The 17,259-nt window shown below is 38.4% G+C and overlaps 1 protein-coding gene across 4 annotated transcripts in view; it reads right to left on the reverse strand.

The window, feature by feature from the left end:
- Window positions 1-714: 714 nt before the first annotated feature.
- The window catches only part of LOC110524656 (leukocyte elastase inhibitor), a 16,633-nt gene continuing 88 nt past the window's right edge, over window positions 715-17,259 (reverse strand). The window contains exons 1-7 of one of the 4 annotated variants that reach the window (XM_036978531.2): window positions 16,855-17,259; window positions 15,338-15,516; window positions 14,442-14,579; window positions 2,657-2,774; window positions 2,203-2,345; window positions 1,727-1,894; window positions 715-1,297 (exon numbers count right to left, since the gene is read on the reverse strand). The exon at window positions 16,855-17,259 is cut by the window's right edge and continues 88 nt beyond it. In XM_036978531.2, coding sequence (XP_036834426.2) covers window positions 890-1,297; window positions 1,727-1,894; window positions 2,203-2,345; window positions 2,657-2,774; window positions 14,442-14,579; window positions 15,338-15,516; window positions 16,855-17,062 — 1,362 coding nt within the window. In that variant the 5' untranslated portion in view covers window positions 17,063-17,259 and the 3' untranslated portion in view covers window positions 715-889. Of the gene's footprint in view, window positions 1,298-1,726; window positions 1,895-2,202; window positions 2,346-2,656; window positions 2,775-14,441; window positions 14,580-15,337; window positions 15,517-16,522 lie in introns of all 4 variants that reach the window. The other 3 variants (XM_036978534.2, XM_036978533.2, XM_036978532.2) reach the window with 3 other exon arrangements.

Here is a 17,259-nt window from a genome sequence, read left to right on the forward strand (position 1 = left end):
TACCCGGTGCGTTTCTACTTGGCACTCAGCATTAAGGAGATAGATTGGGGGGTAAGGCCCTGTATACACTAGATTTTGGAAGCTATACAATTAATTTATGTCTACATTTGTTTTTTGACACGTTTATTATATTACTGACACCTTCATGCATCTTGTTTATATTATGTGAGCTAAACAACATAAAAATTAAAAAAATTGTTAAAAACAACATTTTCCTTAAAGTATAATTTTATAAAGTTCTGTTACTGTCCCCACAACAACAAAACACTTGTATTAAATCTTGTCTTTGAAACATTTAAATTAAATACGGTAGAATTTCATTAATTCCTATGGAGGACTGCTTCTTCTGAGGAGTGTCAATACGGCCAATCGGTGGCTTCAAAGCCTCTCATTGGCCAATACACAGCATCAGCAATCCAGGCTTTATACAGATCATTGGTCCGGTCCAGGGTGTGTACTTGTACATCAAGCTGCCTCATGCTACAGAAACAGGAGATAGGTTCATGATCCTATTAGCCATTCCAGCTCGCACAAGTCAAGGCTTGTGCAAGGCTACTTACTTTACTACATTTCTCCAGCCCCCATTATCAGCTGTTTAAACCCCCCTGCCAAAAGAAAAAAAGTAGGGTGGTGACCACTTAGTTGAATCTCAGAATCATAACAATGTTTAAGGGAACTAAGGTCACACACAATGATACTGTCCAAACAGACAAGTCATTTAGACATTCTCCTTTATTTGGTTTTATAGTGGATTAAATCAAGTGCTAATGGAACTAGCTACCTGGCTAAATCTGGCACATTTACAGAAATGTTAATTCATGTTAAATGCCCCTGTCAAATAATTGTTGTAAATGATGTTAAATCCTCTCTAGTAGTTTTAACTACTATTCTACTGAGGAGAGGAGAACCTCCCAAGGAAGAGGATGCTTTTAGTCTTATTGTGCCTGATGAAGAAGAGGAAGGGGTGATCAGCCGTGAAGTGTTCCTCTCGGAACATACAGAACGCTATCATCCCAGCAGTGGCGGCTGCAGCCTCTGTCCCCTCCTCGTTCACCTCCACAAAGGCCTTATGGGCCACTGTAGACAGGAAGAGCCCCCCCTTCCCATTCATCCCAGACAGGTCGGCCATGCCCCCGACGAACACATCCTTCATGCCCATCTGGACCAGGGGATCATTCAGCTCGTAGTCCTCCTCCAGTTTGAACTTGGGCAGATAAACTATGATGTCCGTGCCCGTGTCCATGTTGGACCTGGTGGTCCACTCGTCCAGTTTCTCCATGGTCAGCTCGCTCTCCAGCTAAATGGTACACAGAGTTAAAGCATAGTCAGTATAGTGAAAAAGAGTAGCTTTGAAACACAGTTAAAACACAGTCACTATATAGAATAAGTAGCATTGACAACACTCCATACATCAGATGATAAATTATACTGTAGTCGTGTTTTCAGCAGCCTACCCAGGCTTGACCCAAGTATACCACCTAGTGGCAAATGATGCGCAAAAAATGCTGACTTGCATTGGTTTTGGGCCACATATTCTAAAGCGTTAGCATTTGGATACAAAACCAAAGCATGGATTGCTGTCATACCTTGTCAATCGGCTGCTTACAGGGTAAGGAAACCAGTGTCTTGTAGTGTATCGAACAGAGGGACAGGGAAGGGAAACCTGGTCGCTGGTGTGAAAGGCATCAATCAACTATGCAGTTATAGGAGGCTGTGTACAGTATACCTTCACTAGAGGATCAGATCTGTCAGTGGCCTCCTCAGGCAGCAGGACAAACATACTGAGCTCCTCGTCCACATAGGGAAGCTCCACGATCTGGAGGTTATAGTCTGGGACATAGTTAAAGGGGAACTTCTTTATCTGGTGCATCATCTGAACTGGCTTGCTCTCACTCTGAAAAAAACAGATTATTATAGACAAGGAGAATGAGTTCATCTGAACCATATAACTCCCAATAGGCCTATACAGTATAACTTGAACGTTTGTTTGGTCTCTTGGATGACGCATAAATGTGTCAAACTTGTGCCTGTACCACTGCTAAAAAAAAGGCCCATGTGAAGCAAACCATTGAACCCTTTGGTTTTAAATAGCACCATATCTTCTAGCAGTTTAGTATATAATCCTATTATATAGTAAATCATTATATTATAATTCCATTACTGAGCATAAATATCTATCTAAATATTACTGCCAATATCCACCTGGTTTATTTTGAAGGTCATCTCTTTGGTGTCTTTCTGGTCAAATCTGTTCAACCAGTTTCCTTTGAAGTAGATGGCATTGACTAGAGCCAGCCTTGTCAAACCACTGACTGTCCCTTGCTTCAGCAGATCTTTGATTTTATCTGTAAACGCACACACGTTCACACACACACACACACTTAAACAAACTAAACCCAAAGCAGCTCTGAAACCAGAGGTCCCATCTGGCTTTAATGCTGTCGGTAGGCATAGACAGATTTATTCATCACATGTTCAGTTCCATGTTAGCTGATCCTGGTTACAGATCTGATAGTTGCTGTTTTTTAATCTAATGTGTGTGTTAAGTGTATGTTGTTTTATTTTTGGTGTCCCTCCCAATGTATTGCACTACACATTCCCCAGCTGGGATAATACATGTGATTGGTTAACTGATTGATATAGTAAATTATGATACTTTCCGTCTGCTGCTCCACCCAGCTGTTGATCTGTCCTCTGGTCTCCTCTGCTGCTCCGAGGAAGTCCACTGCCTTCATATCTGCACGGTAGAACTTCTGGGTGGATTCTAAGAACTCCTACATCAGAGTGAAACAGATCAATAAAAGTAAAGAGAAGTACAGTATAACGTCTGGGTGGATTCTCAGAACTCCTACATCAGAGTGAAACAGATCAATAAAAGTAAAGAGAAGTACAGTATAACGTCTGGGTGGATTCTCAGAACTCCTACATCAGAGTGAAACAGATCAATAAAAGTAAAGAGAAGTACAGTATAACGTCTGGGTGGATTCTAAGAACTCCTACATCAGAGTGAAACAGATCAATAAAAGTAAAGAGAAGTACAGTATAACGTCTGGGTGGATTCTCAGAACTCCTACATCAGAGTGAAACAGATCAATAAAAGTAAAGAGAAGTACAGTATAACGTCTGGGTGGATTCTCAGAACTCCTACATCAGAGTGAAACAGATCAATAAAAGTAAAGAGAAGTACAGTATAACGTCTGGGTGGATTCTCAGAACTCCTACATCAGAGTGAAACAGATCAATAAAAGTAAAGAGAAGTACAGTATAACGTCTGGGTGGATTCTCAGAACTCCTACATCAGAGTGAAACAGATCAATAAAAGTAAAGAGAAGTACAGTATAACGTCTGGGTGGATTCTAAGAACTCCTACATCAGAGTGAAACAGATCAATAAAAGTAAAGAGAAGTACAGTATAACGTCTGGGTGGATTCTAAGAACTCCTACATCAGAGTGAAACAGATCAATAAAAGTAAAGAGAAGTACAGTATAACGTCTGGGTGGATTCTAAGAACTCCTACATCAGAGTGAAACAGATCAATAAAAGTAAAGAGAAGTACAGTATAACGTCTGGGTGGATTCTAAGAACTCCTACATCAGAGTGAAACAGATCAATAAAAGTAAAGAGAAGTACAGTATAACGTCTGGGTGGATTCTCAGAACTCCTACATCAGAGTGAAACAGATCAATAAAAGTAAAGAGAAGTACAGTATAACGTCTGGGTGGATTCTAAGAACTCCTACATCAGAGTGAAACAGATCAATAAAAGTAAAGAGAAGTACAGTATAACGTCTGGGTGGATTCTCAGAACTCCTACATCAGAGTGAAACAGATCAATAAAAGTAAAGAGAAGTACAGTATAACGTCTGGGTGGATTCTCAGAACTCCTACATCAGAGTGAAACAGATCAATAAAAGTAAAGAGAAGTACAGTATAACGTCTGGGTGGATTCTAAGAACTCCTACATCAGAGTGAAACAGATCAATAAAAGTAAAGAGAAGTACAGTATAACGTCTGGGTGGATTCTCAGAACTCCTACATCAGAGTGAAACAGATCAATAAAAGTAAAGAGAAGTACAGTATAACGTCTGGGTGGATTCTCAGAACTCCTACATCAGAGTGAAACAGATCAATAAAAGTAAAGAGAAGTACAGTATAACGTCTGGGTGGATTCTAAGAACTCCTACATCAGAGTGAAACAGATCAATAAAAGTAAAGAGAAGTACAGTATAACGTCTGGGTGGATTCTAAGAACTCCTACATCAGAGTGAAACAGATCAATAAAAGTAAAGAGAAGTACAGTATAACGTCTGGGTGGATTCTAAGAACTCCTACATCAGAGTGAAACAGATCAATAAAAGTAAAGAGAAGTACAGTATAACGTCTGGGTGGATTCTAAGAACTCCTACATCAGAGTGAAACAGATCAATAAAAGTAAAGAGAAGTACAGTATAACGTCTGGGTGGATTCTCAGAACTCCTACATCAGAGTGAAACAGATCAATAAAAGTAAAGAGAAGTACAGTATAACGTCTGGGTGGATTCTCAGAACTCCTACATCAGAGTGAAACAGATCAATAAAAGTAAAGAGAAGTACAGTATAACGTCTGGGTGGATTCTCAGAACTCCTACATCAGAGTGAAACAGATCAATAAAAGTAAAGAGAAGTACAGTATAACGTCTGGGTGGATTCTCAGAACTCCTACATCAGAGTGAAACAGATCAATAAAAGTAAAGAGAAGTACAGTATAACGTCTGGGTGGATTCTAAGAACTCCTACATCAGAGTGAAACAGATCAATAAAAGTAAAGAGAAGTACAGTATAACGTCTGGGTGGATTCTAAGAACTCCTACATCAGAGTGAAACAGATCAATAAAAGTAAAGAGAAGTACAGTATAACGTCTGGGTGGATTCTAAGAACTCCTACATCAGAGTGAAACAGATCAATAAAAGTAAAGAGAAGTACAGTATAACGTCTGGGTGGATTCTCAGAACTCCTACATCAGAGTGAAACAGATCAATAAAAGTAAAGAGAAGTACAGTATAACGTCTGGGTGGATTCTAAGAACTCCTACATCAGAGTGAAACAGATCAATAAAAGTAAAGAGAAGTACAGTATAACGTCTGGGTGGATTCTCAAAACTCCTACATCAGAGTGAAACAGATCAATAAAAGTAAAGAGAAGTACAGTATAACGTCTGGGTGGATTCTAAGAACTCCTACATCAGAGTGAAACAGATCAATAAAAGTAAAGAGAAGTACAGTATAACGTCTGGGTGGATTCTCAGAACTCCTACATCAGAGTGAAACAGATCAATAAAAGTAAAGAGAAGTACAGTATAACGTCTGGGTGGATTCTCAGAACTCCTACATCAGAGTGAAACAGATCAATAAAAGTAAAGAGAAGTACAGTATAACGTCTGGGTGGATTCTAAGAACTCCTACATCAGAGTGAAACAGATCAATAAAAGTAAAGAGAAGTACAGTATAACGTCTGGGTGGATTCTAAGAACTCCTACATCAGAGTGAAACAGATCAATAAAAGTAAAGAGAAGTACAGTATAACGTCTGGGTGGATTCTAAGAACTCCTACATCAGAGTGAAACAGATCAATAAAAGTAAAGAGAAGTACAGTATAACGTCTGGGTGGATTCTCAGAACTCCTACATCAGAGTGAAACAGATCAATAAAAGTAAAGAGAAGTACAGTATAACGTCTGGGTGGATTCTCAGAACTCCTACATCAGAGTGAAACAGATCAATAAAAGTAAAGAGAAGTACAGTATAACGTCTGGGTGGATTCTAAGAACTCCTACATCAGAGTGAAACAGATCAATAAAAGTAAAGAGAAGTACAGTATAACGTCTGGGTGGATTCTAAGAACTCCTACATCAGAGTGAAACAGATCAATAAAAGTAAAGAGAAGTACAGTATAACGTCTGGGTGGATTCTCAGAACTCCTACATCAGAGTGAAACAGATCAATAAAAGTAAAGAGAAGTACAGTATAACGTCTGGGTGGATTCTAAGAACTCCTACATCAGAGTGAAACAGATCAATAAAAGTAAAGAGAAGTACAGTATAACGTCTGGGTGGATTCTAAGAACTCCTACATCAGAGTGAAACAGATCAATAAAAGTAAAGAGAAGTACAGTATAACGTCTGGGTGGATTCTCAGAACTCCTACATCAGAGTGAAACAGATCAATAAAAGTAAAGAGAAGTACAGTATAACGTCTGGGTGGATTCTCAGAACTCCTACATCAGAGTGAAACAGATCAATAAAAGTAAAGAGAAGTACAGTATAACGTCTGGGTGGATTCTAAGAACTCCTACATCAGAGTGAAACAGATCAATAAAAGTAAAGAGAAGTACAGTATAACGTCTGGGTGGATTCTAAGAACTCCTACATCAGAGTGAAACAGATCAATAAAAGTAAAGAGAAGTACAGTATAACGTCTGGGTGGATTCTCAGAACTCCTACATCAGAGTGAAACAGATCAATAAAAGTAAAGAGAAGTACAGTATAACGTCTGGGTGGATTCTAAGAACTCCTACATCAGAGTGAAACAGATCAATAAAAGTAAAGAGAAGTACAGTATAACGTCTGGGTGGATTCTCAGAACTCCTACATCAGAGTGAAACAGATCAATAAAAGTAAAGAGAAGTACAGTATAACGTCTGGGTGGATTCTCAGAACTCCTACATCAGAGTGAAACAGATCAATAAAAGTAAAGAGAAGTACAGTATAACGTCTGGGTGGATTCTCAGAACTCCTACATCAGAGTGAAACAGATCAATAAAAGTAAAGAGAAGTACAGTATAACGTCTGGGTGGATTCTAAGAACTCCTACATCAGAGTGAAACAGATCAATAAAAGTAAAGAGAAGTACAGTATAACGTCTGGGTGGATTCTCAGAACTCCTACATCAGAGTGAAACAGATCAATAAAAGTAAAGAGAAGTACAGTATAACGTCTGGGTGGATTCTAAGAACTCCTACATCAGAGTGAAACAGATCAATAAAAGTAAAGAGAAGTACAGTATAACGTCTGGGTGGATTCTAAGAACTCCTACATCAGAGTGAAACAGATCAATAAAAGTAAAGAGAAGTACAGTATAACGTCTGGGTGGATTCTCAGAACTCCTACATCAGAGTGAAACAGATCAATAAAAGTAAAGAGAAGTACAGTATAACGTCTGGGTGGATTCTAAGAACTCCTACATCAGAGTGAAACAGATCAATAAAAGTAAAGAGAAGTACAGTATAACGTCTGGGTGGATTCTCAGAACTCCTACATCAGAGTGAAACAGATCAATAAAAGTAAAGAGAAGTACAGTATAACGTCTGGGTGGATTCTCAGAACTCCTACATCAGAGTGAAACAGATCAATAAAAGTAAAGAGAAGTACAGTATAACGTCTGGGTGGATTCTCAGAACTCCTACATCAGAGTGAAACAGATCAATAAAAGTAAAGAGAAGTACAGTATAACGTCTGGGTGGATTCTCAGAACTCCTACATCAGAGTGAAACAGATCAATAAAAGTAAAGAGAAGTACAGTATAACGTCTGGGTGGATTCTCAGAACTCCTACATCAGAGTGAAACAGATCAATAAAAGTAAAGAGAAGTACAGTATAACGTCTGGGTGGATTCTCAGAACTCCTACATCAGAGTGAAACAGATCAATAAAAGTAAAGAGAAGTACAGTATAACGTCTGGGTGGATTCTAAGAACTCCTACATCAGAGTGAAACAGATCAATAAAAGTAAAGAGAAGTACAGTATAACGTCTGGGTGGATTCTCAGAACTCCTACATCAGAGTGAAACAGATCAATAAAAGTAAAGAGAAGTACAGTATAACGTCTGGGTGGATTCTCAGAACTCCTACATCAGAGTGAAACAGATCAATAAAAGTAAAGAGAAGTACAGTATAACGTCTGGGTGGATTCTAAGAACTCCTACATCAGAGTGAAACAGATCAATAAAAGTAAAGAGAAGTACAGTATAACGTCTGGGTGGATTCTCAGAACTCCTACATCAGAGTGAAACAGATCAATAAAAGTAAAGAGAAGTACAGTATAACGTCTGGGTGGATTCTAAGAACTCCTACATCAGAGTGAAACAGATCAATAAAAGTAAAGAGAAGTACAGTATAACGTCTGGGTGGATTCTCAGAACTCCTACATCAGAGTGAAACAGATCAATAAAAGTAAAGAGAAGTACAGTATAACGTCTGGGTGGATTCTAAGAACTCCTACATCAGAGTGAAACAGATCAATAAAAGTAAAGAGAAGTACAGTATAACGTCTGGGTGGATTCTCAGAACTCCTACATCAGAGTGAAACAGATCAATAAAAGTAAAGAGAAGTACAGTATAACGTCTGGGTGGATTCTAAGAACTCCTACATCAGAGTGAAACAGATCAATAAAAGTAAAGAGAAGTACAGTATAACGTCTGGGTGGATTCTAAGAACTCCTACATCAGAGTGAAACAGATCAATAAAAGTAAAGAGAAGTACAGTATAACGTCTGGGTGGATTCTCAGAACTCCTACATCAGAGTGAAACAGATCAATAAAAGTAAAGAGAAGTACAGTATAACGTCTGGGTGGATTCTAAGAACTCCTACATCAGAGTGAAACAGATCAATAAAAGTAAAGAGAAGTACAGTATAACGTCTGGGTGGATTCTCAGAACTCCTACATCAGAGTGAAACAGATCAATAAAAGTAAAGAGAAGTACAGTATAACGTCTGGGTGGATTCTCAGAACTCCTACATCAGAGTGAAACAGATCAATAAAAGTAAAGAGAAGTACAGTATAACGTCTGGGTGGATTCTAAGAACTCCTACATCAGAGTGAAACAGATCAATAAAAGTAAAGAGAAGTACAGTATAACGTCTGGGTGGATTCTAAGAACTCCTACATCAGAGTGAAACAGATCAATAAAAGTAAAGAGAAGTACAGTATAACGTCTGGGTGGATTCTAAGAACTCCTACATCAGAGTGAAACAGATCAATAAAAGTAAAGAGAAGTACAGTATAACGTCTGGGTGGATTCTCAGAACTCCTACATCAGAGTGAAACAGATCAATAAAAGTAAAGAGAAGTACAGTATAACGTCTGGGTGGATTCTCAGAACTCCTACATCAGAGTGAAACAGATCAATAAAAGTAAAGAGAAGTACAGTATAACGTCTGGGTGGATTCTCAGAACTCCTACATCAGAGTGAAACAGATCAATAAAAGTAAAGAGAAGTACAGTATAACGTCTGGGTGGATTCTCAGAACTCCTACATCAGAGTGAAACAGATCAATAAAAGTAAAGAGAAGTACAGTATAACGTCTGGGTGGATTCTAAGAACTCCTACATCAGAGTGAAACAGATCAATAAAAGTAAAGAGAAGTACAGTATAACGTCTGGGTGGATTCTCAGAACTCCTACATCAGAGTGAAACAGATCAATAAAAGTAAAGAGAAGTACAGTATAACGTCTGGGTGGATTCTCAGAACTCCTACATCAGAGTGAAACAGATCAATAAAAGTAAAGAGAAGTACAGTATAACGTCTGGGTGGATTCTAAGAACTCCTACATCAGAGTGAAACAGATCAATAAAAGTAAAGAGAAGTACAGTATAACGTCTGGGTGGATTCTAAGAACTCCTACATCAGAGTGAAACAGATCAATAAAAGTAAAGAGAAGTACAGTATAACGTCTGGGTGGATTCTAAGAACTCCTACATCAGAGTGAAACAGATCAATAAAAGTAAAGAGAAGTACAGTATAACGTCTGGGTGGATTCTCAGAACTCCTACATCAGAGTGAAACAGATCAATAAAAGTAAAGAGAAGTACAGTATAACGTCTGGGTGGATTCTCAGAACTCCTACATCAGAGTGAAACAGATCAATAAAAGTAAAGAGAAGTACAGTATAACGTCTGGGTGGATTCTCAGAACTCCTACATCAGAGTGAAACAGATCAATAAAAGTAAAGAGAAGTACAGTATAACGTCTGGGTGGATTCTCAGAACTCCTACATCAGAGTGAAACAGATCAATAAAAGTAAAGAGAAGTACAGTATAACGTCTGGGTGGATTCTAAGAACTCCTACATCAGAGTGAAACAGATCAATAAAAGTAAAGAGAAGTACAGTATAACGTCTGGGTGGATTCTCAGAACTCCTACATCAGAGTGAAACAGATCAATAAAAGTAAAGAGAAGTACAGTATAACGTCTGGGTGGATTCTCAGAACTCCTACATCAGAGTGAAACAGATCAATAAAAGTAAAGAGAAGTACAGTATAACGTCTGGGTGGATTCTAAGAACTCCTACATCAGAGTGAAACAGATCAATAAAAGTAAAGAGAAGTACAGTATAACGTCTGGGTGGATTCTAAGAACTCCTACATCAGAGTGAAACAGATCAATAAAAGTAAAGAGAAGTACAGTATAACGTCTGGGTGGATTCTAAGAACTCCTACATCAGAGTGAAACAGATCAATAAAAGTAAAGAGAAGTACAGTATAACGTCTGGGTGGATTCTCAGAACTCCTACATCAGAGTGAAACAGATCAATAAAAGTAAAGAGAAGTACAGTATAACGTCTGGGTGGATTCTCAGAACTCCTACATCAGAGTGAAACAGATCAATAAAAGTAAAGAGAAGTACAGTATAACGTCTGGGTGGATTCTCAGAACTCCTACATCAGAGTGAAACAGATCAATAAAAGTAAAGAGAAGTACAGTATAACGTCTGGGTGGATTCTCAGAACTCCTACATCAGAGTGAAACAGATCAATAAAAGTAAAGAGAAGTACAGTATAACGTCTGGGTGGATTCTCAGAACTCCTACATCAGAGTGAAACAGATCAATAAAAGTAAAGAGAAGTACAGTATAACGTCTGGGTGGATTCTAAGAACTCCTACATCAGAGTGAAACAGATCAATAAAAGTAAAGAGAAGTACAGTATAACGTCTGGGTGGATTCTAAGAACTCCTACATCAGAGTGAAACAGATCAATAAAAGTAAAGAGAAGTACAGTATAACGTCTGGGTGGATTCTCAGAACTCCTACATCAGAGTGAAACAGATCAATAAAAGTAAAGAGAAGTACAGTATAACGTCTGGGTGGATTCTAAGAACTCCTACATCAGAGTGAAACAGATCAATAAAAGTAAAGAGAAGTACAGTATAACGTCTGGGTGGATTCTCAGAACTCCTACATCAGAGTGAAACAGATCAATAAAAGTAAAGAGAAGTACAGTATAACGTCTGGGTGGATTCTCAGAACTCCTACATCAGAGTGAAACAGATCAATAAAAGTAAAGAGAAGTACAGTATAACGTCTGGGTGGATTCTCAGAACTCCTACATCAGAGTGAAACAGATCAATAAAAGTAAAGAGAAGTACAGTATAACGTCTGGGTGGATTCTAAGAACTCCTACATCAGAGTGAAACAGATCAATAAAAGTAAAGAGAAGTACAGTATAACGTCTGGGTGGATTCTAAGAACTCCTACATCAGAGTGAAACAGATCAATAAAAGTAAAGAGAAGTACAGTATAACGTCTGGGTGGATTCTCAGAACTCCTACATCAGAGTGAAACAGATCAATAAAAGTAAAGAGAAGTACAGTATAACGTCTGGGTGGATTCTCAGAACTCCTACATCAGAGTGAAACAGATCAATAAAAGTAAAGAGAAGTACAGTATAACGTCTGGGTGGATTCTAAGAACTCCTACATCAGAGTGAAACAGATCAATAAAAGTAAAGAGAAGTACAGTATAACGTCTGGGTGGATTCTAAGAACTCCTACATCAGAGTGAAACAGATCAATAAAAGTAAAGAGAAGTACAGTATAACGTCTGGGTGGATTCTAAGAACTCCTACATCAGAGTGAAACAGATCAATAAAAGTAAAGAGAAGTACAGTATAACGTCTGGGTGGATTCTCAGAACTCCTACATCAGAGTGAAACAGATCAATAAAAGTAAAGAGAAGTACAGTATAACGTCTGGGTGGATTCTAAGAACTCCTACATCAGAGTGAAACAGATCAATAAAAGTAAAGAGAAGTACAGTATAACGTCTGGGTGGATTCTAAGAACTCCTACATCAGAGTGAAACAGATCAATAAAAGTAAAGAGAAGTACAGTATAACGTCTGGGTGGATTCTCAGAACTCCTACATCAGAGTGAAACAGATCAATAAAAGTAAAGAGAAGTACAGTATAACGTCTGGGTGGATTCTCAGAACTCCTACATCAGAGTGAAACAGATCAATAAAAGTAAAGAGAAGTACAGTATAACGTCTGGGTGGATTCTCAGAACTCCTACATCAGAGTGAAACAGATCAATAAAAGTAAAGAGAAGTACAGTATAACGTCTGGGTGGATTCTCAGAACTCCTACATCAGAGTGAAACAGATCAATAAAAGTAAAGAGAAGTACAGTATAACGTCTGGGTGGATTCTAAGAACTCCTACATCAGAGTGAAACAGATCAATAAAAGTAAAGAGAAGTACAGTATAACGTCTGGGTGGATTCTAAGAACTCCTACATCAGAGTGAAACAGATCAATAAAAGTAAAGAGAAGTACAGTATAACGTCTGGGTGGATTCTCAGAACTCCTACATCAGAGTGAAACAGATCAATAAAAGTAAAGAGAAGTACAGTATAACGTCTGGGTGGATTCTAAGAACTCCTACATCAGAGTGAAACAGATCAATAAAAGTAAAGAGAAGTACAGTATAACGTCTGGGTGGATTCTCAGAACTCCTACATCAGAGTGAAACAGATCAATAAAAGTAAAGAGAAGTACAGTATAACGTCTGGGTGGATTCTAAGAACTCCTACATCAGAGTGAAACAGATCAATAAAAGTAAAGAGAAGTACAGTATAACGTCTGGGTGGATTCTCAGAACTCCTACATCAGAGTGAAACAGATCAATAAAAGTAAAGAGAAGTACAGTATAACGTCTGGGTGGATTCTAAGAACTCCTACATCAGAGTGAAACAGATCAATAAAAGTAAAGAGAAGTACAGTATAACGTCTGGGTGGATTCTAAGAACTCCTACATCAGAGTGAAACAGATCAATAAAAGTAAAGAGAAGTACAGTATAACGTCTGGGTGGATTCTAAGAACTCCTACATCAGAGTGAAACAGATCAATAAAAGTAAAGAGAAGTACAGTATAACGTCTGGGTGGATTCTAAGAACTCCTACATCAGAGTGAAACAGATCAATAAAAGTAAAGAGAAGTACAGTATAACGTCTGGGTGGATTCTCAGAACTCCTACATCAGAGTGAAACAGATCAATAAAAGTAAAGAGAAGTACAGTATAACGTCTGGGTGGATTCTCAGAACTCCTACATCAGAGTGAAACAGATCAATAAAAGTAAAGAGAAGTACAGTATAACGTCTGGGTGGATTCTAAGAACTCCTACATCAGAGTGAAACAGATCAATAAAAGTAAAGAGAAGTACAGTATAACGTCTGGGTGGATTCTAAGAACTCCTACATCAGAGTGAAACAGATCAATAAAAGTAAAGAGAAGTACAGTATAACGTCTGGGTGGATTCTCAGACAGCAGACAGTAATAGCACAGTCCGTCTCAATAAAACCATTTTCACACAGGACTAGTGTTACTAGAGAACGTTGGGTATGTCATTATTACCCCTGTATGCCTGTAAATGTCATAAGATTGTATAGATTAGTAGAATGTCTGGGTGGATTCTAAGAACTCCTACATCAGAGTGAAACAGATCAATAAAAGTAAAGAGAAGTACAGTATAACGTCTGGGTGGATTCTCAGACAGCAGACAGTAATAGCACAGTCCGTCTCAATAAAACCATTTTCACACAGGACTAGTGTTACTAGAGAACGTTGGGTATGTCATTATTACCCCTGTATGCCTGTAAATGTCATAAGATTGTATAGATTAGTAGAATGTCTGGGTGGATTCTAAGAACTCCTATGGCAAAGTGAAACAGTTCCATAAGATTAACTAGCCTCATGTATGCAGATGTATAATTAAGCATTAAAACCCGAGGGGGGGTTATATGGCCAATATATCACGGCTAAGGGCTGTTCTTATGCACAACGCTAAGTGCCTGGATACCTCCCTTGCCGTGGTATATTGGCCATATACCACAAATCCCCTGAGGTTCCATATTACTATTATAAACTGGTTACCAATGTAATTAGAGCTGTAAAAATACATGTGTTGTCATAACTGGTCTGAAATACCACAGCTGTCAGACAATCAGCAAACAGGGCTCAAACCATCCAGTTTAAAATCAATAGTAAAAATGTATTAATTGATTGATAATATAATAGCAAATGTCTGATTTGCAGGTATTTTGTCCAATGCTATACTGAAGCAAAATGAAAGAGAACACATATAAAGGGACTGTTACTTGCATAAATAGTATAGTTTATAGTGAAACTCACGGTCAGGAAGTTGCAGGTCTTCTCTCCATACAGACGGTTGGCCAGCTTCAGGATGTACGTTGCAGAGGGAGAGTTGATATCTGCATTGAGTGTCTGGAAATCTGTGTGAATGTCTTTGGTGAAGTTGAATGACAGAGCCTGGGGAAGATTCAGAGAGAAGAAAGATGATTATAATGATGACATTGATGATAATAGTGATGATGATAATGAATAAAGCTTGGACTGTGTACATAAAAGGTAAAAGAGTGCAGAGTACCTTTCAAATACAAACAGACAGTCATGATGCCATGTACGCTACTGTGGATTTACAGCTTTGCTTGGATTCTGACTGACTGAGGGTGTGCTTCCCAAATGGCAACCTATTTCCTCCACTGTGCACTTATTTTGACCAGGGGCAGTTTCCCAAAAGCCACTTAAGGCTAAGTTCATTGTTAGAATGGTTATAATGATGAAGTTAGCCTTAAGATGCCTTTGGGAAACCGGGCCCAAAGCCCTATGGTCAAAAGTAGCGCACCAAATAAGGAATAGAGTGCGATTTGGGGCGCAGAAAAGGGAGTAACCTGTGGGTTTATAGCCCTCTCCATGGTTACTATGTTGCTGTGTGTTCCCAGAGGTATAAACTGCTGTGCTACAGTCTAAAGTTCAAGCTGAGCAGCTCTAATCAGTTTGTCTTCTACATATAGACACACATCCTGTCACGTTATCAGATGTCTGGAGAATAGGCCTAATGAGTACAAAGCTTCATGTTACCTACTATAAGGGTGTGTGTGTGTGTGTGTGTGTGTAAGTGTGTTTTTCTCTGTGTATTACCTACTATAAGGGTGTGTGTGTGTGTGTGTGTGTGTGTGTGTGTATATATATATATATATATAAGTGTGTTTTTCTCTGTGTATTACCTTTGCCATCTGAGCAGCGGTGTCTCTTTTAGCCCCTAAGTAGACCATGGCCAGAGCTGAGCTGATACTGAATGGGGAGATGAAGATATTCCCTGTGTTGGTCTGACCCAGAGTGTGGTACAGCTCCAAGGCAAAGGCTGTGTTAGAGCTGCTGAGAGATGCCATGGCTGATGACTGGTCTGCCGGAGAACGGACGAAAGCAATGTTTGACATATGCAGTGGTGTAAAGTACTTAGGTAAAAATTATTTCAAATACCCCCAAAAACTACATAAGAAGTATCTGTACTTCACTATTTACATTTTTGACTACTTATACATTCCTTAAGAAAATAGGGTACTTTTTTACTCCATACATTTTCCCTGGCACCAAAAAGTACTCATTACATTTTGAATGCTTAGCAGGACAGGGAAATAATCTAATTCACACACTTATCAACCAAACATCCCTGGTCATCCCTACTGCCTCTGTTCTGACGGACTCACTTAACACATGCTTTGTTTGTAAATGATGTCTGAGTGTTGGAGTGTGCCCATGGCTATCAGTAAATAAATAAAAAACAAGTAAATGGTGCCGTTTGGTTTGCTTAATATAAGGAATAAAAAAGTATTTATACTTCTACTTTTGATACTTAGGTATATTTTAGCAATTTAGCAATTTTAGCAACACTTTTAGACTTTTACTCAAGAGTATTTTACTTGAGTCATTTTCTATACTTTTACTTAAGTATCACAGTTGGGTACTTGTTCCACCACTGGACATATGCAGACTAGTCGGACACTGATTTGAATGTGACAATAATAATTTTTGCGGCATCTTTAGTGACAAAGATCTTTTGGGGTCTGTCATCACATCTCATACAGGAAATAAAAGTTTTGCTCCTAATCATATTCTCTTTAGTTTGCACTGTATATCCTACTCAATGACATTGGCAATAGTGAAATGGCGATGGTAGATTGTAATCATCAATTTTAATTCGGCACTATGTGATCGCATATCAATTGCTATAGAAAATATACAATCGGCAGGCAAAATATCCATAAAACGCCTATATTATTCTAGTCGGGAGCAACCAGGAAGCAGAGGATAATGTAACTAAAAATATAAACTGCTGAAAGCAAAACTTAAGCCTTCAAATCTCACAAATTTGTGTTGTTTTTTAATTAGAAAAAAGTATATACACCAACCCTTCTGCTTCTCTCTGTGTGAAAAGATCGAAAACGCGCAGTTCCAGTGAAAGAAACAAAAACAGAAGTAAAGACCGAAACTACGCCTTCCTCCTGAGATAACTACAAAAAAAAAGCGCTGTAAATATGCCGCATTATCCCAAATCATTTAGCGCGTCTTTTATATATCATACTCACTGCTCTACTTGTGCAATAAAACCGGGTGGGGACTTGGCCTTCAGCCCACTGCCCACATGGGTTCTCGAGGTGGGGACTGGACAGGCTTGTCCTGAATTACATGCTACCTTTGCGGAAGTCAGTTCGCCTATTGATAAATGACATGTATTTCTCACCAGGCTTACTACCTGCTGGACGTGTGTTCCTCTTGAAAATCAACCCTACAGAGATATAGGCCAAAGATGATGGATAAATGAAGATGTCCCACTTTTCTTCTTCTTCTTCTTCTTCTTCTTCTTCTTCTTTGGGATTTTGTTGGCGGATCGCGTCTCGTTTAAGGTGCATACACCGCCACCTACTGTACTGGAGTGTGAGGCCATTCATGGACTACCTACATTAAATTCTTCGTGAAACGGTACAATAAAATTGGAGAAAAGGAAAACGGACTTGCCTAGTTAAATAAAGGTTAAATAAAATAAATAAATAAAAACTGGGCTAGAATCATGCTTTACATCCTCGGACCGAGGTGGTCCTCATTGCAGGAACTTCATCCTCACTCTCGTCAGGTTCCAAATCTGAGC

Source organism: Oncorhynchus mykiss, chromosome 5, assembly GCF_057628025.1.
Source record: "Oncorhynchus mykiss isolate SJ-2025 chromosome 5, ASM5762802v1, whole genome shotgun sequence".
Taxonomy (NCBI): Eukaryota; Metazoa; Chordata; class Actinopteri; order Salmoniformes; family Salmonidae; genus Oncorhynchus; species Oncorhynchus mykiss.